At 39.7% G+C, this 25,467-nt stretch overlaps 1 protein-coding gene across 1 annotated transcript; it reads left to right on the top strand.

Moving 5' to 3' along the window:
• Positions 1–872: 872 nt before the first annotated feature.
• On the top strand, positions 873–24,710 carry SERINC1 (serine incorporator 1). The gene is made up of 10 exons (XM_065400599.1): positions 873–1,016; positions 7,762–7,923; positions 9,683–9,876; positions 14,281–14,360; positions 14,550–14,687; positions 16,410–16,579; positions 16,707–16,797; positions 19,003–19,144; positions 19,244–19,474; positions 23,106–24,710. The coding sequence occupies exons 1-10, from the start codon at positions 978–980 to the stop codon at positions 23,242–23,244; spliced, it is 1,386 nt and encodes a 461-aa protein (XP_065256671.1). The 5' UTR covers positions 873–977; the 3' UTR covers positions 23,245–24,710.
• Positions 24,711–25,467: the final 757 nt, after the last annotated feature.

Genomic DNA, 25,467 nt, shown 5'->3' with positions numbered 1-25,467 from the left:
TATGGTTAAGTTGGTTGCTTCTCTCTCTCTTGCTGAACTTTACTCTTTTGTGTTTTTAGCTTCCCCCATTCACTCTACAGCAACATTTCTTTTACCTATGTTAAAGATCCCTGCAGTGCCCAAAATACTGTGGGGTTTGCTCATCAAGTAGGTTACTGCCAGTACAATTGTGATGTGAGAGTGGGGATAGGGACGTGCTGAATCTGGGACTCATAAGGGTAACAGCTTGAAAGTGCTGCTTGACCCAGTCCATGCAGCCCAGGGGCATATAAGGAGAGGCAGCTTGAAAGTGCTGCTTCCTCCAGTCCAGTGAGCCCAAAGACATATAAGGGGTTAGCTTGACAGTTCTGATTGACCCGGTCCTCTCAGACTTGGGCGTGTGTGTGTGTGTGTGTTTGTGTGTGTGTTCATCCGGCTCTGGGGTTGGAGAAACCCAGCCCTAGGGAACCTAGGTCCTGCAGGATAGCTCCGTTGGGAGGGGACTTTCAGAAGGGAGAAGCAGAGCTCCATATGAAAACACAAGTGACACAAGCAGTACATTGACAGAATTACAGAACCCCTCCCCCCCCAAGAGTAATCTGAATAAATGAGCACACCCCAAAGTAATGGGCAAATCTGGTAACAGTCCATAGGCAGCGAGATCGGTGATCTCTCGCTCACAGATCTTGACTATGCTGCTGATGTTGCTCTATGCTGCCCACTCCCCCGCCCACTCCTCTGAAGTCCCACCCCCTTGCGGCGCCCCTCCCGGCTCTGCACGCGATGCCCCGTCAACGCCTGCGCCGTGAGATTTCTCCTTCCGCGGCGCCTCTCGTTTTTAGTGGGTGACGCCTTCCGGAAGTGACGAATGCGCTAACGTCAAAGAGGCCGGAAGTGCCCGTCTGGAGGGTAAACAACAAGCTGACTGAAGAAGAAGCTGCGGGACTCGGGAGCCGCCTCCATCTTTAACGCGCCGGAGTCCGCCGCCCGCCTGGGAGATGGGGGGCGTCCTGGGCCTGTGCTCCATGGCGAGCTGGGTAACGTGGGGGCGGGTAGAGCGCGGTGTCTGGGCCCCGGCAATCCCCGGCCTCTGCGGGGGCCTCCAGTTCTGCCTCCGCGAGCCGCGCCTGGCCCCGAGCTCCCGCCCAATGGTCCCCACGGAGCCTTTGCCGGGGCTTTGCCCAGGCGGGATTTAATTCCCGAAAGCGGCGCTACCGCCCCAGCGGAGCCGCGTGTCGCTGCAGGGCCGCGCTCCCTGCTCCGCCGTTACACTTCCCTTTCAGTCCTCCTCGTTACTCCGGATCGTCTCCCTCGCTGCCGCCCTCAACACAGGGAAACGGCTTAACTCGGCGTGTCAGGCTGGCCACATGCCGACCCCGTCGGCTTGGGTCTCAGCCTAACTGCCCTGGCCGGTGATGCCGCTTGTCAGGAAATAGGAACATTTACTGCCCAGGAAAATGTGCTGGCTTTTCTTCAGATCTGCAAAAATAGTGAAAATGTAACTGATCCCAGTATTGAGTTTCACAGTGTTCTTCACCCTTACTGTGGGTACCCTGCAAAAATGCTACCTCCATCTTATTGAAATTAGACATGTCTAGTCTTTCCTCATGGCTCACTTAGCAGCAGCTGCATCCTCTGTAGCATCTTCTCTCTCACCAAGACACTTTGGTTACTGCAGCACAGTCTACAATGATGTCACCATCACACTGAGCATTGTTAGGTGCCAGAAATTAATCCTGATTACTTAAAAATATGCTACTTAAAAACAGCTCTACTTAAGACTTAAAAACTCAGTGGAAAAATACATGAACTATTACAACTTCTCTGCGTGGGAAAGCTTTTTTTTCCTTAAGATATCACCAGCTTGCTAATTATCTTGAAGTCATGCTGTGTACCACTGCGATTTAGTTGCTGTGCAAATAGGTAGAATAGGGGAAAAGAGCGGTTTTGGAGATCTTGGGTAAACGTTTTTAAAAATCAATGGGACTTAGTGTCCTGAGTAACTTAGGTGCATTTAAAAAAAATTTGCACCTTGTTTTGAATGAAATACCATTGGTTTTAAAAAAAAATGTGATGTACAGAATTCCATTTCATTCTGTCTTCTGAAAAAAGTAAATATATCTGCTAAGTTTAAAAATAAAGCTAATGAAAGTGAAGTGAGGGAAATACAGTAACTGTAATGAGATTCTTGTAGGACATTTGTTGGTCGTTTAGTAAAATCCATTTACAATTAACTGATCTGCCATTAATTATCTCACTCATGCTTGCATGCGCAGCGCACTATCATGATGCAAAAATCAATAGTGGGTCTCCCTTATTCAGGATTAGTTAAGGAAAGTAGAAACTTTAATTTTCTAATTTCTTGTTAAATTGGTATGGTAATCATAGAATTGTTAAATTAATAAATGTAAGCTTTCTTGCTGATGTAGGTGTAAATATATTGTTATATTATATATATACGTTATATATTTCTAACAAGGCACAGAGATCCTTTTTAAGTGTGTGCAGTAGAAAAATGAAGTGTTAGAAAATGTTAACTCACGTGTTAATGTGCTAAACAGCTTAGAGATGGTGACATGATTAGACATAGTCATGTTTAAAAATACGCTACGTGGTCCTGCTTAACCCTTGGGCAACACTGTTTTAAAAATGACTATATTAGCCGCTAATGGTGTTACTAACATAAATCATGCTTTAATTCACATTTGCTAACAACTTATTTTCACAGTGTAGACTCAGCCTTTCTGACCTCTGAATTCTAGCTCTAACAAGGCCAGGATATTTAGATAAGTGTATGTAGAAAGTGACCCCTGTGCACTCTCTGCATGCAGTGTATGATGTCTTGTTAAAGTTACAGGGTTAGCTGTACCTCTCTCTGGTCTCTGTGAGACCTTTTGATGTCTTGCCTCCTGGTTTTTCCTCTCCTGTGGTAGAATCACAAATTTCTCCCACTTTTAGACCAAGTCTCGGGCTAGTGTACCCTGTGAATCAACCTGCTGACCAGCATGTCTGACTGAGGTCATGTCTAGACTTAGATTGACTCTGCTGTGATCGATGCAGCAGGGGTCGATTTAGCCGGTCTAATGAAGACCCACTGAATTGACCGCAGAGCGCTCTCTGGTCTACTCTGGTACTCACCTTAATCTTCTCGTTCCAGTAGAGTCGACGGGAGAGCGTCTCCCTTCGACGCAGTGCGGTGTAGACACCGCAGTAAGTCGACCTAAGCTACGTCAACTCCAGCTACATTATTCACGTAGCTGGAGTAACGTAACATAGGTCAGCTTTCCGCAATAGTGTAGACAAGGCCTGAGTAAGAACGTGAGGCTCTCTCCTTCAGGAGCATGTGAATAGGTTAACCAGACAGCCTTTTAAACAAACGTATTGTTCAAACTTAACTGTAGGAACAAAGCATAACAAGAAGAAAATACTTTTAAAACAGTAAGCAGTCTGCATACATGTCTGTTACTTAAAGCCATATCATCCTCTTGTGGGTCCAAGACCTAACTTCTTCAGATATTTCAGCAGGTCCTGGATGTTTGTTTTTGTTCCTCTGAACAGCTCCCGAACAGCTGCCTCCCTCCTTAGAGAATCACTTTTTATCTATCCAGAGTTCTTTGGACTCTTAGTTCCTGGGCTTTTTGGCCCTGCTGTCCAAAATCAGTTTGGTGGGCCTGAATGGGAGGTCAGTTCAGTTGTCTGGCCAATGGCTCTCCCATTGTCCTGGAACAATCCTCTGTGTTTGTTGAGGGAGAGTCATTGTTTCGCTTTCCTGTTAGTTTCGCAACAGCCCTGTTGATTTAACCCAGATAGTCATATAGTAAACATCCCAATATTTAACCGCATATTGTCATATGGTAAACATTCCAATAACCAGATCAACATACAGTATACATAAATTGTTACAGAGCAGCTCCATGTCCACCACAATGACTAAATTGAGTTGTGACTGAGTTCACTTGAAGTATGGTAATTGCAGAATGAATCATAGCTGTGTGCCATGGACAAAAATTATTTTAATCCTAAATTTAGGGCATTCTTACTACATATCATAAAATGATGCAAATGGTAACGAGTTAGCTCATTTGTTGATACTTTCTTCCCAGTTATGAGTGGAATTCGGTACATGAAGCAGATACTTTGCCTGCTCAATTTGCACAAACACATTTACTTGCTAAAAACTGCTAATGGCCAATGAATTCCTTTTTGTTGTATTTCCCTGAAATAGAGTGGCCTTAAGAAGCAATTGTAATATGATCTCTATTATAAACACATAATTTGCATGTCTTCACTTTCAAGGCCCTTCACAGCCTATCCCTACCCTCCCTGTTTCCTCTTATTCAGTTTCAAAAGGTCGGCTCCCACTGCTGATTGACCAATGATGCCAACCTCCATTGCCTGCTTGTTAAATTTTCAAACAAGCACCTTCATATTTTCTCCCATGCTCCCTTTCACACTTGGGACGAGCTCCCTGTAAATGGCTGCAAAACTAACTCATTATATCCCTCTTCAAATCCCTTCTTAAAATTCTCCTTTACCGTGGTGCCTGCAAAAAACTTGACAGTGCTTAGGCTGCTGTTATGCTAAGACCACTGCCTATTATGCTGACCAGTATTGTCTCGCTGTTTCCTTGTATTCCCCCGTTGGTTTGTCTGTATCCATCCGGAGTCTCTTGTCTTATACATAGATTGTAAGTTCTTTGAGGTAGGGACAGTCTTTTTGTTCTGTTTATACAGTACCTAGCACAGTGCAGTCCTGGTTCATGACTGGGTTTCACAGGTACTATGATGCTACAACAATAAATACAGTAGAACCTAAGAGTTACAAATACAGAGTTGCGAACTGACCAGTCAACCACACACCTCATTTGAAACCAGAAATATGCAATCAGGCAGCAGCAGAGACACTCCCCGCTTCCCTTCCTTTCCCCCCCCCCCCAAGCAAGTACAGTACTGTTAAATGTAAACAACTAAAAAAGGGAAAGCAGCATTTTTCTTCTGCATAGTAAAGCTGTATTAAGTTAATGTTCAGTTGTAAACTTCTTGAAAGAACAACCAAAACATTTTGTTCAAAGTTATGAACATTTCAGAGTTATGAAAATATCCGTTCCCAAGGTGCTCATAACTCTGAGATTCTACTGTAATGTGTATGAGTAGTGTGCCTAGGAATCTCTTGTTCTGTGATGTGCATGTGTAACTGCCATGGATGCAAGCATGAACAATGTCAGGACGTGATTTTTCAGAGTGAGGTTGTGGCCAAAAGTCACGATTTAAAAAAAAAAGAAAGCATCTGCCTGTGTGATAGTCAGGCATTAGGACCCAGGGACAAAGAGAAAATTGTTCTTTATATATGCTACTGCTTTACACTTTTGCATTCTTAGGAGCAAGCTGCAGCAGTCACTTGAGCACTGTGTGAGTAACTTATGACAAAGGATCCTAGTTTTCTGTGATAAAAAGCCCAAAATTCTCCAATTAAAATCCGTGTTTTTCTGTGATTAAAATGAATAGCTGAACTTTAGTTCCCCGTGCCACAATATGTATAGGTATCGGTTGAACGCAATGTTTTCTTGGTATATAGTAGAACTCCATTTATCCAAGTGTCCATTATCCATCTCTCTGTATTAACTGAAACATCAGCCGCATAGAGCTGGCAGTATCTGGGGCTCGGGCAGTCAGTCGGAGCCCCATCCCATCTTAAAATAAGGGAAAGAAAGCTCTTTGCCAATTCTCCTGATTATCTCAATTTTTGATTATCCGATCTGGCCCCAGTTCCAATTAGATCAGCTAAATGGGGTTCCACTGTAAATTTAAAGTGCATTCAAAAGTCAACCACAAGAAGTGGAGGTTGCACACATTGAATAAGTGACACTGGTACTTTCAGTAAAATTTAGTTAATAATTAATGTTTTTATTTTTTCACAAAATGTGAAAACTAAAGATCTCTGTACAAACACAAATTCCACTTTTTTCCATGGAATTGATTTCTAGGATCCCTGCTTATGACGCAGGGCTTCATCAGAGCAGTAATTCTTGCACAGATAGTCCCTGCAGCGAGTCCCTAGCAGCAGCTGGTGAAGCAATTCCTTCTCTGCCAAGCCCCCATTCGGCCCAGCAGCAGCCAAAAATCTTGGAAAAAGGATTCGGTGCAAATGACTCGGATATGGAAAAAATAATCTGGGTTATGGGTGTTGTTTGAGGAACAAGTTGGTTTTGGAGCATCGTGTAGGGAAAGGTTAAGATCTATGTTAGAGCATCAAGTGGTGGCTATATAGCCTAAGCCAGTGTTTGTCATACCCTATCATAGTTACCAGTCTGTTGCCTGCCATCCGCCCAAACACATCTTGAGATGTAGATTTTAGTGGAAAAATCAATAGCAGAAGCAAAAGATTATTGCAGCCTTTTATGTGCGGAAGTGGAGGGGAAATGGACTAGGATTGTGCTCTCTAAGTGCTGTAGCTCTCCTTCCGTGGCTTTATTTATACTCTGAAAAGTGTTTCTCTAGTAGAGTACTGGGATAGCTCTTGGCTGCTCCAACCTTGAAGAACAGCAAATACAGATGAAGAGGGTAAAAACGATTGGGGATGACTACAAGACCACAGGAAACACTGAGCTAGCATTGAGCGATTCTGATATCGGTAGCCTAACATTTCCACTGAAAACTACATGACCACCAAAGTTTAGATATTAATCACCCACCCGCACTACCTACCATAGAATAAAACAATACGTTATTCCCTTTTAACTAAATTATGAAGAAAACTACATTTAAAAAGAAAATATCTTGGGGTGATCCATATTCCTAGATATTCCTTTCAATTGTTATCTGATTGACATTCACTTGTGCAGTCCCAACCACATTTAATGCAATCTGTGGGTGGGAGAACGCTGCTAAGAGACAAAAATGTTATAGGTTTACAATGAAATAATACATATTTTCCTATTTAAGAGCAAACTGCATCCAGATGTGCTAGAGCAATGAGTGAGTTATTTTGTCCTCAAATATAACACTTTCTCAAGATATCTGCAAAGGTAGAAAGGAATACTGTACAACTGAAAATACTTGCTAGATATGAACTAATTATATGTGTGTGTTCCATTTTTGTTTTACTCTTGGATTTTTGAATCCTTATTGTGCAAGTTAATCAAGTAATTGGGAATTACCTGATGTGTCTTGGTTTGAATAGCTGCCAAACTCCGTCAATAAGCAATATTTTTTTAACAGAAGGATTGGACCATTTTATTTCTATTACAGAGGTGCTGAGAAATCTCAGTAACTGGCATGAATAGCCCTTAAACTTTAATGTACAGGCATATAGAAACTGACAGTCCTTCCCTAAAATATCTGAGTATATAAATAAAAAAACCCTAGAACAGCAAAATGTTAAACAGATTTCACAGGCAGAGATTTCCTTAGCTAAATAAGAACTGACCATGGTGCAACATTTAGGGCTCCCTCTGCACCAAAATAACCGCAAACCTGTGAACTTTCCCCCAAATAAGTTAACTAGTGTCCTTGGAAAAACAGAAGTAATCTGCCTTGTGCATTGATGCAGACTTTAACATTTGCAATGGTAGGTTTTAGTGTAGAAACCTAATTCCTTGGAACATTCACTGGGCTAGACAAAACAATGTAACATGCTATAGGGAATGATCTTGCATTGATAAGGAGGTGGGCTAGATTTTTCCATCACTAAAAATCCACACATCCTGCGTAAATCTTTGAATAACGTAATAAACAGCTCATAATTGTTTAAAGTAAACTGTTCTATAATCTATCTTTCCTCCAGATACCATGTTTATGTGGCAGTGCCCCATGTCTGCTGTGCCGATGCTGCCCCAGTGGAAACAACTCCACCATAACTAGGCTGATTTATGCTTTCATCTTGCTCCTTGGAGTGAGTGTTGCCTGTGTCATGCTAATGCCAGGAATGGAGGAACAGCTGAAGAAGGTCATTATTTTTCTGCTTTCGTGTTTTGGTAGAACAGATGTTGCAAAATAGTTAACAGTTACATACTTTCATGGTGTCATGCTTCATGATGTGAAGTACTTGCATTGCTACTAGTAAACATGCTTGTAATATTATTTGGAGTCATCAGATAATCTTACAAGTTCTGTTTAAGTATAAGCAGCTGAATCTTGGAAGAAGGGCAGTGTTAATTGGTATGCAGTTGTCATATAAGCAGCAGCCTTCAGAAGTAAAGTTTAGTCTCTTGAATTACTACTTAGGTCCAAGAGCTGCTCCAACACAACACATTTGTATGTAGAATAATACATTTTCTGATTTCATTGTGTTCTACTTGCTAAATTTTAGCTTTTAAATCTGAGAATATATAAGGTGAAATCATTTTTCTTAGTGACACATTTTTCTTAGGTGACACATTTTTTGCTAATGGGAATCAGTAATTTGTACTGCAGTTAATTCAACTGATTAAAAGAATTGTGACTTTTCTAATATGGCTTGCTAGTCATGTATTGAACAGACTGCTGTAATTACATCAGAGGTCCCCAAACTGGGCCACCCCTCCCCCTGCTCCGGGGTGTGTGTGATGGAACATCTGGGGGCATGGTGGGGCCCGGGCCAGCCCCCCCGGGGAATTGGGGAGGGAGCACCATTGAGCCCTGCACCTGGCCCCACCCCAGCCGCAGGCCGTGACTCCATTCCCGGCCAAGGCTGGGAGTGGAGCCGAACCTGGCTGCGGGCCCAGGTGCTGGCCCCCCCCGCAGCCTGGCTGTGGCTCCATCCCCAGCCTTGGCTGTGGCCCCAGACCCACCCCTAGCTGCGACCCCAGCCTCAGCCTCCTTACTTCATCCATGTTGCGGATAGGGGTAAGGGGGGCGTGACCCTCAAAAGTTTGGGGACCACTGACCATTTAAATACTTAATCGATCCTAGTATCCTTCATTTTGTTGAATCTTAATTTTCCCAATTAAATGTTACACATCTGATGTGGGTTAAGGAGTGTATCTTGTGGTCTTGTCCTTTGTTAAAATCAAAGTGTTTGTAAATGCTCTTTATGCTATGGGAGAGTAACCACTTTAGAACTTGGGGAAAGCCATTTTAACCACTTGGGAAAGATATAGTATGGCCTTGTAAAGTGTGGTTTACAGTACATCAGACTTTAAAGAGTTCTGGCTAATATCCTGATATGGACAGAAACAGCCACTATCAGCTATATTTTTGTAGTTGTCCCTGGTACTTTGCTCTTAATTGACTGCAGTGCCTTTTTGGAGGCTTTTATTTTTCGTGTGTCCAAATAGACCTAAGAATGTCTGCCTTTTGTTTTGTTTCATTACCATCATAATAGTTGTTGTCATCAGAAATGTACGCGACTCTGGGGCTGTTATTAGTGTTGTTTCAGACCAGCAAATGGAACTTAAGTTCCCTTGTGAGTCCCAAAAAATTGATGATGGCTCAGTTGTGTTGTTTGAATTCTCTTGGTTGTGTGTGTGTGATTTTAATAAGTTTGTTATATAATTTTAACCCACACATTAAATTAATTGTTTTTAAAGCAAACCTAATCTGTTTAGTGGACTACCTGTTTGCATAATTCATGCAGCTATGCAATGTTGTATTTTTAAGTGATGTATTGTGGTGTAAATAATTTTACAGAATTAAGTGATGTATATTTTTATTAATAAAATGAAAAATATGTATTTCTTCATCAGAAGCATCTAAGAGATCATTGAAACATTTTGTGTTAATCATAGATTCCTGGATTTTGTGATGGAGGGATTGGAACAACTATTCCTGGTGTGCATGGTCATGTGAATTGTGATGTCTTAGTCGGATACAAAGCAGTGTACCGTGTGTGCTTTGGTATGGCCATGTTCTTCCTTCTGTTCTCCTTGTTGATGATCAAAGTAAAGAGCAGCAATGATCCAAGAGCAGCAGTGCACAATGGGTAAGATATGAGAACAACAACTGTGACTGTTTGGTGTGTATGTATGATATAGCTATTTGTGAAAATAATAAGTATTAGGTAAACACTCCAATGAGATCGACTGTGATATGAAAAAGGAATTCTTTAGCAGATGGAAGTATAATGCAGGCCAAATGAAATATTTTAAGGAAGTGAGGGAGGAGGGAGATGAACGTGAACACACCCCTTCAGTTGTAAAAGCTTACTTTCAGAATTTGAATTACAGTTATGGAAGATCTGTAGGGGAGGGATAGCTCAGTGGTTTGAGTATTGGCCGGGGTTGTGAGTTCAGCCCTTGAGGGGGCCGTTTAGGGATTTGGGGCAAAAATCTGTCTGGGGATTGGTCCTGCTTTGAGCAGGGGGTTGGACTAGATGACCTCCTGAGGTCCCTTCCAACCCTGATATTCTATGATTCTGTTCAAAGTCGTCTTAAAATTAAAGTTGTTTCCACCCCGTTCAATAACAAGTCTGTTATTCTTTCTCTTCTTCCTTTTTTTGGTAGAGAGAAATTATTTTGTACTTTTTGAACTTCCAGATGGTTTTTCCCCCATGTTTTATTATATTCATATCTAGGATAACCTAACCAAACATAATTGTAAAATACTAGTTCTTTGAGAAGCTGGCTGATTCTATTGGAGGTCTTTCCATGGCTCCGCTTGTGGACAGTATAGTTGTTAAAACAGTGGAATCCAAACTGCTGTCATTGTCTTATGTGTTTTGAGCCATGTTCTAGTTTCTACAGTGCAAACTGTTAGCACCCATAGTGATAGCTGCTGAACAGAGTGTTTTCAAGATGTTTATATCGCAGAAGATGAAGATTCACCTGCTGTTACCCACAAAGAACCACATAATATGGAAAGAGTGATTCATTAAAATAGGAAAGACTTGGCAATCTCCAGGGATTGGCTGCTTGGGTTCTACTGAGCTCACTTTGACAATTTGGACTTCATTGTATAAATCTCCTGAAATTAATAAAGCTGTACAGAATTGCATTCCCATGCTGCACGGGGAAAAGCAGTTTAGACAGACCACGACCACTTGTTTTTGTTTGTTTGTTTAGATTTAAATAATAAAAAGACACCTATACAGGTTCTAGGTTCTATATTGTAAATGCAATGGTCAGAGTAATACCCTCTGCATTAAAAAGCAAATATGAACAACAATGAAACATAAACAATAATTCAACTAAGCCAGCCATGTACAAAAATCTTTCTGCTTCCCATCATTCTTGGACCATATCCTCAAACCTCTCTAAAATAAATGGCTTTTGCAGCATGCCTTTTATATAAGCAAGAGGAGGAAGTATCCACCATGCCAGGTGATGATTTAGCATCTTTGATTTTGCATACTAATTATGGCAAACTCACACTGTGGTATAGGTACTTAGGAGTGCCAACACCTGTTGCATCCCTTGAGCTGTCATCTTTCTTGCACATATATCATCTTCTGGCATAGATGAAATTGAAAAGGACACCTTTTAACAGTGCTTTTTTTTTTTTTTTAAAGCACTTTTCTTATTAAAAATATATACAAATTCTGCATGGTGTGAAACCTTTTAACCTAAGAGACCACTTCTCAAATAACTTGTTGTGGCAGATGTCTTTGTCCTGGAGGCTCATGTTGCCTGCTCCTGGGGCTGAAGTGTCAGATCAGTTGCTGTCTTGTTTCAGTCCTACCACTGGAATTTACTCCTCTTGGTAGCCTGTCAGAGTTAGTCTAGCAAGATTCTGGGCACAAGGCAAACATATCTAGAGGGTTTAACTGTTTTGTTATTACTGAAAAATTATGTAGTAATGTAGTTTTAAACATCTCTGCCAAAAGCAGTGGTGTCTTCAGTGGTACCCATTAAGGGTAGTTGCATGTAAATCATGTCTTTAATTTTGCAATTATGCATGTATCTTCAACAATGCTCTTTAAATTAGTGACAGCAAGACTGTACTGCAGAACAGAGACCTTGTATTTACCCATACATATCTGTCAATTTTTCCACACTTGTGTACAAGTTGGAGCCATCAAACAATATCTAGTGGGACAGTTACTTTATTTGTGTAAATTCATAACTGCAAAATGAGTACTATCTCTGCAGTTCCTGTTTTTATCAGCGTAATCAAAACAAAAGGATAGCTCAGTGGTTTGAGCATTGGCCTGCTAAACCCAGGGTTGTGAGTTCAATCCTTGAGGGGGCCATTTAGGGAACTGGGGTAAAAATCTGTCTGGGGATTGGTCCTGCTTTGAGCAGGGGGTTGGACTAGATGACCTCCCAAGGTCCCTTCCAACCCTAATATTCTATGAAAAGCCTACAGAACTCCAGCAGCCTCTGTGTAAACCAGCAGTAATCCTTGGAATGCTTAGCAATTTTAGATTGTAGGAATATAGTATTCTTCCCCAAAGTTAAACCAGGTAGGTACATATAGGTACTCTAAGCTTTTAGGTAATCTGAAAAGGATCTAGAATTAAGCATGTTATTTATGCAAAGCTTGGACCTATTCTTCCTTTATTAAGGTTATTCTTCCAAGTTGTTGAGGAGGAAATCAAACTCATCACATGGATACAGAAACTGGAACTAATGCATTATAGATTGTGTGATTAGTGCACTGAACCATCCAGATTTTAAAATAAGCTTTGCCTGCTTTTAAAACTCAAATAGAGCCCCTCTCCTTCTATGTGCTCCTCCCCCACTCAGTTTGATAATGTTAAAAAAAATCCCCCCAAATTGAAATTTATTCCTCTATAGAACTGGATCATGTTCTCTCAAGCTGGGGTGTCAGAGAATCTCATCATGGAAAGGTGAAGAACAACTCAACTAGATTTTTACCTCTGATGTCATTGCTTTGTATGTGTATGTTGCTTTGTATGTGTTACTGGACATATATCTCTGTATTATTATGTATGTTACCATACTACTTAAGAACCCCAACTGCTTTATCTTTTGAGCTATATTAATTTTTTATAGATGGAACTGGTAGTACCACCTATAGTTAAGGTTGCCGAACACTTCCTATTATAACAAACTGGAGACAGGATTTTATAACTTTGCCCAGCTTTGACTATTCAGACTGAAATTTTCCATGCTGGGTGTCTACCTGAGGCTGAATTTTTAAAGAAAATTTAGCAAAAGTGGTCAGCCAGTTCTGAGAACAAGATTAGGGAAACACGCGCACACACACACACACACACACGCAAAACAATGTTTTACAGCCATTTTGTTGAGAAGATCTAGTCCCTCCTTGCTTTGGAGTAGGGGCTTGGAATTTGGAGGGCAGTTTTCTATGTGGTTAGATGTACCTTTTGCTGTACCTGTGAAGGGGAAATACTGAAATATAGCTAAATTACAAGCCTTTCAAAAATCTGCTTGTGTATGCTCAGGAGAGACTTGCTGGTTTGGCAGCTAAATTCTTCTGATTCCATCTGCACTGAGCATGCTCCCTTCCACTCCAGGTCTGCAGGGGCTGAGAAGAACTCTCCCTACAGTTGCTATTGCTGGTTGTGGGCACAGAAACTGAGAGCAGGGAGACTTTCTGTCCTGGGAGCCAAGAGGGGAAGGGAACTGGAACTAAGGGCCATTTCGGGTGAAGACAGATTTCATGAGGTGGAGTGAGGGGATGATTGGAACTGGTTGGTCAGGGAGATTGGGTGGGGGGATTGGGATGAGAAGCCTAGAGAGGGAGACCATCAATGGGAGCTAGTGGGGGTGGGGGGAGTGGGCCGCCAACATGGAGCCTATGGGGTAGAATAGAACTGTCTAGATTAGGAGTCTAGGAAACAAGTACAAAACATCCACTTTAGCAATTTAAGATTATAAAATGGCAAGACAGTGTTAACCCCCCGTCCCTGCACCCCCACCAAAACTAGCAGTGTGTAAATAAAAAAAAAACAACACCTTAAAAAAGGGAATCAAATAAAAGTGGATTTTTTTTTTTAATTAAGAACATTGTAATTTTTATCCACCCTGGATTCAACTGTATGGTACTATGGGTGGGGCATCAGAACAGGAGTTTGAACTGACATCACTCAGAAGCTGTGTATGTACCCTCGGGAGTAAGAACAAAAACTGCCTAGTCTAAACTTTTCCCTTCTTGATGCTTCTCTTTACCTCACTACAAAAGATACTGCTCACTAAATTAAAGTATCTCCTGTGTTTTGCAGGAGTAGTTAATGAATACATTTCTCAGATGTGCACAAACAAGGAAGCAAAGATTATGTATTTGAAGAAAGCTAAAATAGGCAAACTTTAAATCCTGTTATTTCAAATCATTAACTTTCATCTAAATTGTGCTCTTTTGAATGCTTAGAAAATACATCAGTTATGTGAGCACAAACACAGATTAAAGTTTTTTTTTTACCCTAAATCCCTTGATGTCTTTTTGTTTTTGATTTCTTCTTTAGATTCTGGTTCTTCAAATTTGCTATAGCAGTAGCAATTAATGTTGGAGCTTTTTTCATCCCAGAGGGACCATTTACGACTGGTAAGATAGCACTGAATTACATCTTATTGTATGTGATGCAGTTATAACTTACTTAAAAATAAACCTCTTTTAAATGTAGCTGCAAACCCTCTTTCTCACTATTGGTTCCCCCCCCCCCCCCCCCCCCCCAAGATTGAGCGGTAAAACTTCCATTGCTCTGAATGGATTGCATCTGATTTTTCTTTACAGTGTGGTTTTATGTCGGCATGGCTGGGGCCTTCTGCTTCATTCTTATTCAGCTGGTCTTGCTTATTGACTTTGCTCACTCTTGGAATGAATCTTGGGTTGAAAAAATGGAGGAAGGAAATTCAAGATGTTGGTATGCAGGTAACAGAACTTTTATACCATTTCGGTGTGCATTTTGAAAACCTAATGGAGGTGAGATGTACCAGTGTAGTATATAATGCCATTTTGCCAGGAATGTAATGTACAGAAGAGATTCTGCTTTCATAAACAGCATTTTCTCTCATTCCATAAATTCCAGCCCTATTATTTATGCTATATCTGGATTTTTACCTGGTACCAAAAAACTTCTCAGTAATCAAATGTAACCTAAAATAAATCTACATTGTTGCAGAGGTTAATGTTAACTATTAAACTTTATAGTGCTTTTTTAATTCACAAGCCTTGACTTTTAACACTTCACTGTTCTGTTTAGTGACTATAAAAATAAAGCAGGCTATAGCTGCTCCCTATTGATAATAAACATTATCATTAGAGTGACGAGAGATCCCATTTTTATGTGGGCAGGAAGGGACAAGCTGCTTCCAGCCACAGGGGAGTGGGGTGGGGGGGAAGAGATGAGCTCTGCAAACACGGGCCAGGTCATCCCTCCCCCGCTCCCCTGTGGCTGGAAGCAGCGTTCCTTCCCTCCCGCACATTGCCAAAAGGCTGCTGCTGGCCACATTCTGGTGTGAACTCCAGTAGAAATCTGGAGGGGGGCATGTGACTCTGCGTGGTACTGCCCACTCCCCCATCCCCCAGAGAGGTGTCCGGGAGTGTGGGTGTGTCACCTCTCCTTGTGTGTGTGTGTGTGTGTGTGTGTGTGTGTCCTCCCTGTGTGAACCCTAAGGCCTTAAAGATAAGGTAAATAAAAAAAAATCCAACTATGCAGTATTTCTTTTTAACACGGGCTCAGTCAACTTGATGTTAATTTGAACGTTTGTACTGCATAGTTTTGATTGATTACTGTTGATCTCACTTCAATATGAGTAATTTTACCAGGTGTCCTGTATTCAGCATAGAGAAATATGGTCACCCTAATTATCACAACTAATTTTTTTTTCTGTAAGATCTTTCCTTTTTGCCTATTTGGGTATGTATGGTGAGTGGGGCAAAATAGAGGAGACAGTTAAAATCACTGCACTGGAGTAATGAGATTGTAATAGGTGATCATAAAACTTATGATTTAGTTTATTTCAGGAGGCAAAAAATGGCCTAGTTGGCTAGTTTTCTGTTTGCCTGGCAAGTCTGCTTTTTGAAAATGTGATTTAACAGATTCTTGTAAACCTACATAATTCTACAAAAGATATGTTGAATAAGTGTATTGAGAAATAAGCTGCTTATAAATTCCTCTCCACAGGTTCAGATTTTATTGATTTTTATTTGGGGACAGTGCTGTTAATTAAATTAAATGTAGATACATTGCTACAGGTTTGCCTATCTTGCTTTAACCAACTCCTTGGTAAAGAAGCCTGTACAAATACCTAGTTGAAGTGTTGGAGCATAACTAAAGCCTCAAGTGTCTCATTGATTGTGGTATTTGTCTTTATGATAGTGCCTTGAGGCATCAGGCAGAAGTGGGGCCCCATTGTGCTAGGTGCTATTCAAACAATGTAAAAAATTATCCCTACCCTAAAGAATGTATCTAATTTAAATTTTTAAAACATTTTTCTTTAAGTTTCAGTGTTTTAAATGTGTCCATAACCATTATCTGATACAATTTTGTGGATTCTTAATATAGCAGCACAATCATAAAATATTCTTTAAAGCTAGTAACGTATCCTTCTTTTAAGCAAATTTAACTGTCTTGTTTGTCTCCCTTCACAGCTCTGCTGTCAGCTACAGCTCTAAATTACCTGCTGTCTCTGGTTGCTGTTGTCTTGTTTTATGTTTATTACACTCGTCCAGAAGACTGCTCCGAAAATAAGGCATTCATCAGTGTTAATATGTTGCTGTGTATTGGCGCCTCTGTAATGTCAATTCTGCCTAAGATCCAGGTATGCTATGTTATTCAGTGAATGTTTGGGTTTTTTTTAACCCAGAAGCATCTCTCTAGCTAACATTTTAACCGTGGACATTTTGTCAGCTGCCCAATTTAGTTTTCTCCATGTTTCTTGCATATAGGAATCTCAGCCAAGATCTGGTTTGTTGCAGTCCTCAGTGATCACAATTTATACAATGTATCTAACCTGGTCAGCTATGACCAATGAACCAGGTAAGCTTGGCAGACTTAATTTTTTTTTTTAAAAAAAGGTTATATTCTTTGTAAAGATAAAGTAGCTTCTTTGTAAAGCTGTTCAAAATGGTAAATGACAGGAAGAAAATTCTAGACTAAGAAGAAAATATTCTCTATCATAGTCTTCTCTTCCTGCCTACATACACCAAAAACCTTAACTTATATTTCTCATATATTTGGGGGACCCATTGCATAGAAATGTAAGGTTGGAATGGGTCCATCCCTCTGCACTGAAGTAGGATAAAATATACCTACACCAGCCTTCTCAGGTGTTTTTCTAACATATTCATAAATAGGGAGTCTTGGACCTCTCTAGGTAACTTTTTCTAGTACTTAACTATCCTTTACAGTTAGAAAGCTTTTCCTAAAACTGAATCTCCTTTGCTGCAAAGTAAGTACATATGTTGCCTTGTGGATTAAATAGTATATGAACATGTAATGAAAGACTATCATGCGTAAGGGCAGTTAAGATTGTTCAGGGCTTTTTCATTTCTCGACTTCCCGGAACTTCATTTTGCAACCTTAATGTTCTTTTAATGTGATGTGAAGGAAGGGAGAGTATGTATGGAATTTCCTAGTGTTCTTAAAAGAAAAACAAGAAACAAAAATTCTACCATGTTCAACTCTTTGCTAGATAGCATTAAAACGCAGTATTGTGCAATATGTATAGTCAGAGGCAGGACCCTTGTCTCAGTCCATGCACAACTTTCTATACCTTAGCTCCGAAGGAGTCTTATTTTCTTCAGTTTGTCTTCTTTCATATGTATCTATGCTTTATTGTGTGGAAGGATGCAGGACTCACTACAGATGTTCCTATTCTTTCTCTCAAAAAAACAGAGATCTTTGGCTAACTGTTAAGAGATCATATGACATTGTTTGTTTGTGTACATAGGAAAATTCTTTTAAAAACAAACCCAAACCTCTAGAACTTACATAAATTGCAAAATTTTACGAGAACACTAGATGGCCTCTCTCCCTGGTAAATTTTTAAGTTCCTACTTGGGTGCTACAGCTGTTTAAAAGAAGTGTCATTTTTTTATATTAATGGATAAATGCAGGGGGTTTATGCTCTTTTCAATTTGAAACAACTGAACTCTGCTCAAACATTCAAAAATTCCACTGCAGAAAACAGATTTGAAAATCTGCCAAATATTAGCCTTCAGGATAAAAGACAAACAGACAAAAAAACCCATGACTTTTTAGAATGTAAGGCTTATGCATCCTTAACTATAGGTATTACTTTATGCTTCATCTATGTTGGTGCCATTCGGAGACACTAGCCATGGGCTATAACTGCAATAATTACAGGAAAGTAGGAGCACATATTCACTTAGGTTTCTCTCTTCTGTGTTTTATCAGTGCTCACTGCAGTTTGGTAACTTAGTATATATAGTTGAGCTTTTAAAAACATTTATAGCATTCTTTCACGTAGCTTAAATCTTCAAAGTGAGTGTATTTGAGGTAATACTGGTTAGTATTCATTGTGTAGTCTAAGGGCTAGTCTAAACAGAGCAGGAATGCGCACCACGAAAGTGTGATTTCTAAAGCGCACAAATAGATCTGTGTAGACCCTGCTGGCATGTATTAAAAGTTCCCTAGTGCGTTTTAACATAGTGTGACATAGAGTAAACATGTTAAAGTGCACTAGGGAACTTTTAATGCACGTCAGGAGGGTCTACACAGATCTATTAATGTTCTTGCACTTCAGAAATCGCACCCCCCCCTTAGCATACATGAATATTGCTGCTCTGTGTAAACAACCCCTAAATGACTGTCGTGTTTGGCTGCTGGTGGTGTAAAATATTAGGAATTCTGAAGAAAATGCAGTGTATTTTTGCCACAGTTCAGTAAAGGAATGGAACAGGATCAGTAAAACACTTCATGCATCTTTTAAATGAAGAAACGTTAACTTCAGAATATTTCCTTGTCTCCTCTAACACCTATCTTGTATTGACGTGACATAATTATCACTAGCTTGCTTTACTTTTTTTTGTCCTATCCATGATCTTTAAGTCATTTTTTTGTTTCACAAAGTTCTGAACTTTCAAAACTTTTGCATTTACGTTGGACATGAAAATGCCTTGTATTACTGTGTGTTCAGTGTGGAAATAAAAATATTTTCCATAACCATTTACCCTGTTCTTGTTTTGTTTAATTTCTAATGTAATCTCCTTCCCAACTCAGAAAGGAAGTGCAATCCAAGCTTGCTGCGCATAATTGGCTACAACATCACCACCATTCCAAGCCAAGGTCAGGTTGTCCAGTGGTGGGATGCACAAGGAATTGTAGGACTTATTCTGTTTTTGCTGTGTGTTCTGTATTCAAGGTGAGATGAATTAATTGGGATTTAAGTGACTTGTGCTACTGCTAATGATCAGATTACTACAATTTTATTTTTATTTGTATTCATTCCCCTGAAATACAGCATCCGGACATCCAGTAACAGCCAGGTTAACAAACTGACGCTAACCAATGATGAATCAACACTGATAGAAGATGGGGTACCCAGAAGTGATGGCTCTTTGGATGATGGAGATGATAGCCACCGTGCTGTAGATAATGAAAGGGATGGAGTTACTTACAGTTATTCCTTCTTTCACTTCATGCTTTTCCTGGCCTCATTGTATATCATGATGACCCTCACCAACTGGTACAGGTACACACACTTGAGATGTTGTACTAGTAATGAATGCGCAAGATACTACAGTTTTTGGGATTCAAGTTATATTTTCAGATGTCTCAAAAGAGATGCATCCTTTAGTACATGTACCGGTGTGACAGGAATTCTCAAGGGATAGCATTTATTGCTATGTATGAAATGAATTTGTAGCTAAAAACTAAGCTCTTATTTAATGGCAATGGTCATCATTGTTAAGGGTGAGGTTCTGCCAACCTCAGTTAAGTGGAGTAGTCCCATTAGATCAATGGAACTTCTATTGGAGTAAGGTACTACCTGAATAAGGATGGTAGAGCCACATTTAACTTGTGACCAACTCACAGAGTTCATTATAACATATAGGAAACTATTAAAGGGTCTATTTTGAACAAAAGGAATTTTTTGTTTAAAAACAAACCAATTAAATTGTAGACCGTTATGTGGGATTATGGCTAAATGTTTGTCTTGGGTTTCACAGAATACTCAGAACTCAAAAAGGTGTGGGTGGGTGCGAGTGTTTAAAAAGAAAAAAGAAAAAACACAAACATACACAAACATAAATTTAATGCTAGGGAAAAGAGTAGGAAAAGAGACCGACAGAATCAGGAAGACTATAGATATCTGCACAGTGAAATAATTGTATGTATTCTGAAATTTCATTGCAAAGGGTGTGTGTGTGTGTGTATATGTATATGTGTGTGTATATGTATATGTGTGTGTATATATATATATATATATATATATATATATATATATATATATATATATATATATATATATATAAATATAATTGTGAATTATGGGGCAGTAATTCCATCAACGGGATCGGCCAATATAATGTAGAAGCAATAACTAGGATTGTGCAAGAACAGCAAAGAGAAACTTCAAAAAAAAAAAATTCTAAAGAAAATAACTTTCAGTATAGTCCCACTCTGGATCTGTTGCTTCTGAGTCATTATGGGTTTGATTTGACTTACCCCAAAGTGTTCAGCATCTTTGGAACACCTTTTGAAAAGGGCAAAAGTCATCCTGCATGATTGTTGTTTCACAGCCAGTAAATACCATTCAGGTCTTGTCTGTCCACAAGTATGATCACAAGTTCCTTGTAGCTACAATTGCTTTTGTGCCTGGTTCATTTTTGCAGTTGTTTGACTAGCCTGTTGTGTTATCTTACACTCCACTGACATTCTTCATTTTTATTTCTAATTTTCTTAACTTAGATTTGAAAGCTGGGCTATGTTTGCCCCATGTGTCTAGACTTATGCACTGCTTCTGTTGATTTTCTATTTTTTATTGTTGCTGGTTGTTTTGTATTCTGTCTTGTTTCTTTGGAATTTTTTAGTTTAGGAAAGCTTCTGAGGGGTTTCAAAACGTAGCTCAGTGTACAATTCGAAAATATCTGTACCTGACCAACATAACTGGTATTATTTGCATCTTGAGGATGATAGAAAGTACACATGAAGATGTTGTCCCAGGCTGTCAATACCTTGGGCAAGCACTTTGCTGTCTTCCCTTGAAGTTTTTTTCAGTAAATCTAAGTTGGCACTGAGTGCTTTGAAGAGTAAAGGAGACTAGCTTAATCTGAGTTATCAAGAGCTTCCCATGAAGTGGTCTGTTTAAAACAGGCTTGTAGTGCCTTGAGGCATTTGAATGCTATTCTTAAGAGGAATCCCTCTGAATGGGATACCAAGACTGCTGATTCTTGCTACCTAGGAAATCAAAGTAGAATCTGGAGGTACTCCTCGGGTACTATTTCTTTTTCTCCACAAAGGAGAAGGAAGAAAAAGCTGACCCATCTTCAGGGGGCTTAAGGTTCCCACTTTTGTCCATAGGAATTCTAAGATTTTCATAGAAATTGGAAAGGTCAAATAACTAGGGCGGGTATCATGGGGTTTCTTGTAACTTTGATCCTTGAGGATCTGATATCCAAGCTCCTTTATCTAATCGTAGACCAGATGGTGCGGGTGTAGGATTGCACTCTGAATACAGCAGACTGCCACTTCCGAAGTACTGAGTGTAGCTGATGGGTGTTCTTCCCAACCTTCTAATGAGAGGCAAAGTAGAGAAAGTATTATCCAATTTCACTGTCTGTTTGGCATCCCTGGACCTTGCCGTTAGATGTTACCACCCAGAAGGTGGACTTATCTTTTTCAATTGGTGGTCTCAAAAACCTCTAACTACCTGCAATAGTGACTTCATAATAAGGTGGGTTTATAGTTATCATAGACTCTTGCCAGGAGGATTTTTCAGAATTTCACTCTAATCATTCCGTTAATTTTTTCATGTCTGTGCTGTTGAAACTCTTCACCATAAATGTTGATGTAAAAACACTTTTCTGATTAACTGTTGTGCACCTAGCCCCTAAATGTTCCAGCAGACAGGTTTTTTTTGACATTTTGTTGTTGAGAAAATGTCAGAGAACTGTATTTAAATAACTGGATGATCATAATATGGTTAAATAACATATAATTAAATAACTGGATGATCATGATCATAATAGTTCTTCAGGTCTACAACTCCAAGATGGTGTAATGGCAAACTCAGTCAGAAGATGGTTGTTAGCCTCAGATCTTTTCCCATTCAGGAGATTTGTAGGGAAGCCGAATAGAGCTCTGTGCGCAGTTGACGTTTTGAAGTTTATTTGTAGTTTGTTTATAATTACAGGGATCAGATTCTTTATTTTTGAGACAACTTAATCTGAGACTATGCCTATTGTTCATTACAGTAATGCCAAGATATTACATTTGGCACATGGGGAAAGTTTATGCTAGGTAACCACAAGAACATTGAACTGATACTAGGCTTTTAGGATATGTTCGCAAATCCTTTATCTGCGAATTTGCCTTGGCAAGGAATTGACTTCTATAATTAGTTGAAATTAATAATATGCTAACCTATAGGGTAAAGATACTCCAACATTATTAGTAAATATGGACAAGGGAGGCTGGGCATTTGTATGACTATTCATGACAGCCCCTCGGTCCCATAATAGGTGAGATCACTATGTAAGAGGGAGACGTGGACCATCAGACTTGTTTGGTATGCCAGGTTAGAGGGCTGGACCCTTGCCTCTTACCACCAGATCCCCAAGGAAGGGTGTAAATATATGATCTTATGTGTGAGGAATGGTTAAGATATCACCTTAATTATATTTTTGCTATCTTTTTATGTGGTTTGGAGCTTTTTTGTCTTTGCTAATTGAGCTAATAAAAGTAGTTACACTGTGGGTATAGCAAAGTTTTATCTCCGGTGTGCACGCCCAGGTTCCCAAATAGACATTGAACGTAATAACCCTGATTCTATAATGCTGATTCTTGAACTAAATCTTACAATCCCCCAGTTCTTTAAATCAGTAATAATCAATAACCACTAATGAATCAGTCTACGTTTGAAAGGAACAGGGAAAAAGCAGTTATTGGTAATGGAATTGTCATGCAGGCTTGCTGGTGCTTCCTGAAGAACAGGGAAGGTATTCTAGGGGTTTAAAACTTTGAGCTAAATCAAACCCAACCTATCATGAGCCTGAGGCACAGTGGTAATCTATTACACCAGTCTACCTTCAGAGAACAAAAATCACAGGTAAGTGACTCTCCCTGTAACTATCTTTATTTTTTCTTTTTTTCTTTTTCAGTCCTGACTCTTCCTATGAGACGATGATTAGCAAATGGCCATCTGTCTGGGTGAAGATATCTTCCAGCTGGATTGGCATTGTGCTGTATGTGTGGACTCTGGTGGCTCCGCTGGTTCTTACAAACCGTGACTTCGACTGAGCTGTGCTTCTCCTTTGAACGCTTCAGTTCATTTCACCACTTGTTGAAACTAACAGTATTCCAGACTAAAATGCAGTTGTAAATATGTGCATGCTTGCTGCCCATGTAGTAGACCGTGCCTTGTTCTGCATGATTACCTTTAGATCATGTCCTCTTGCCATTTCACTAAATGACTTTTCTAGCCAAGCTCAGTGATTAATTACTATGCCATTGGTTTTCATAGGAGTACTTTAGGTTTAGTGCTGTGGGTGAGGTAGATGTAAAATCAGTTAGTTTGTTGTATTCCCCTCCCTCCCCCAACGCTGTGAGTAGCAAAGGGTGCAAGAACAACTGGGTTGGAACTTTATTTAATTAGATGGAGTTAAAAACAGGTTTTATAGGAGGAATTTTAAGCAAATTAGGGCTACTTTTGACAATTTGTGTTGCCTTGTTTTCAAAGTCAGCCTTCAGTAAGTATTGAGCATTTAGGTCAATTCAAACGGTGCATGTTACACTTCTGTCTGATATCTTGCAGCCTTTTGGCTCTGTCTTGTTTTCACTATGTAATATATATATATATATATTAATGTATTTAGCTTGAATGCTAAATTGAAGGAATTTGAACCTACACTTCTCTGAACATTCTCTTTGGAGCTAGTGTATTAGACATGCCCTATTCCTGACAAAAGGACACACACAAAATAAACATGCTGTGAAGATTTGGCCCCAGGAGTCAGATGTATATTGTAAACCTGTGTCTTTAAAAAATACTTTAATACTTTATATATTGCTAAATTATACTCTGGCTCTAATCAAGCTGAGATGTTGCAAGGAAAGTAGTAAGCTTGTTTGCAAAGGATAATGAGGCACCGGCTGGGTGTGACAGCAAATGCTTATGATCAGAAGTTTGGAGAAAAAGGAGTACTGAAGTTAGTCATTAGAGACTTGCATTCTATAGCTGGCTTCTACAAAATTATTATTTAATCTTTAAGTTTAGGGTATTAGAAACTGATCTGTTTTAATATCTTATGGTACCTGTTTCTGCTGGTGTGGACATGTGCCTGGAAAATAGATGTGGGCATCAAGTTAACTAGTTGGGCTGATTTAAAAAAAAAAACTTGTATAGTTTTGTGCAGTTCTTGAAAATTTTTAAATGCTATTGTGCTTGCTGCTTTGTAATTAAATAAGCTGTGGTGTGTGTATGCTCTGCTGGTGGTTATGTTGAGACTGACAATCTCACTGGGAGTGAACCCAGAGCTGTACTTCAGCAGTCATCATATAAACTACCCTATGGTGTTTCTACTGCTGTCTCATGTAGCTAATTCTTATCTCATAAAAGTTTTATTTTAAATTGCTCAAACACATTGGCATAGGCTAAGTAAGACTGACTTGTTAGTTAGAGCCAGTGACATTTGGAGGCAGCTGAAGCCAATACTGTGTACAGTCATTTTGAACATATTACCTATCAATAAACAACTTCAGATAAAGATGTGGTTTTATTTTCTGATGGCTACAAATTAGTCAGGGGATGCAGTTTGTAGTGAAGACTAAACTACTAGAGTAAAACAAGTGCTACAAACTGGTGTTTAGAAAGTTCATAGCACCTGAAGAGCTTTTTCAACAGCAGGGTTCATGAGGGTTTCCACCCCTTTCCTGCCCCCAGTGTAGTGTGACTTGCACCCAATGGGGATAAACTGCTATAGTGCAAATTGCCTGCACTCAACATTTGCATGGGTGGTTAACTTCCTACCCCAGATAAGGCTATAGGCAGATGACACCATCTGACACTTGGTTTATAATGAAGTATGTGATTCAAGCTACAATTAACATTAAATAGTGGCAACAAACTGGGCTGCTGATTAAAGGAAGTATAAATAGAGCATTGTTAAAGCTTAACCCTCAATCATACAATGTTTAAGTCCTGAGCCACTGAAGACAGAAGCAAATATGTCTTGACTCATGTTTACTATTATTAGACTACACTTATTGGGCTCATTTGGTTCCTTCTAGTACAGTTAGCACCAAAGGGGCAGCACTCCCTTTAATTTGGAATGACTTTTCAGTCTTTCCTTTACTGCTTCCAGGTTCTATACTCCTACCTAGCTTAATTAGCTAAGGGTTTTCTTCCCTGCACTAGTTACCTCAAGCTTTTTAGTTATACATTGAGTAATATTAAGGACATGAAGAGAACACCCGAGTTGCATTTCAGCCAGCTGTCTGTACCTTCACTACATTTGAATTAAA

The sequence above is a fragment of the Emys orbicularis genome, chromosome 3 (genome assembly GCF_028017835.1).
Source record: "Emys orbicularis isolate rEmyOrb1 chromosome 3, rEmyOrb1.hap1, whole genome shotgun sequence".
NCBI lineage: Eukaryota > Metazoa > Chordata > Testudines > Emydidae > Emys > Emys orbicularis.
The sequence above is the reverse complement of the archived record's forward strand: the minus strand, read 5'-3'. Positions and strand labels throughout refer to the sequence as shown.

Excerpts from the sequence above, each read along its gene's own strand:
- SERINC1 (XM_065400599.1), top strand. The coding sequence starts at position 978 with ATGGGGGGCGTCCTGGGCCTGTGCTCCATGGCGAGCTGG. Across the intron at positions 9,877-14,280 it reads AGAGCAGCAGTGCACAATGG|ATTCTGGTTCTTCAAATTTG; the intron begins GTAAGATATGAG and ends TTTCTTCTTTAG. Across the intron at positions 19,475-23,105 it reads ACCCTCACCAACTGGTACAG|TCCTGACTCTTCCTATGAGA; the intron begins GTACACACACTT and ends TTTCTTTTTCAG.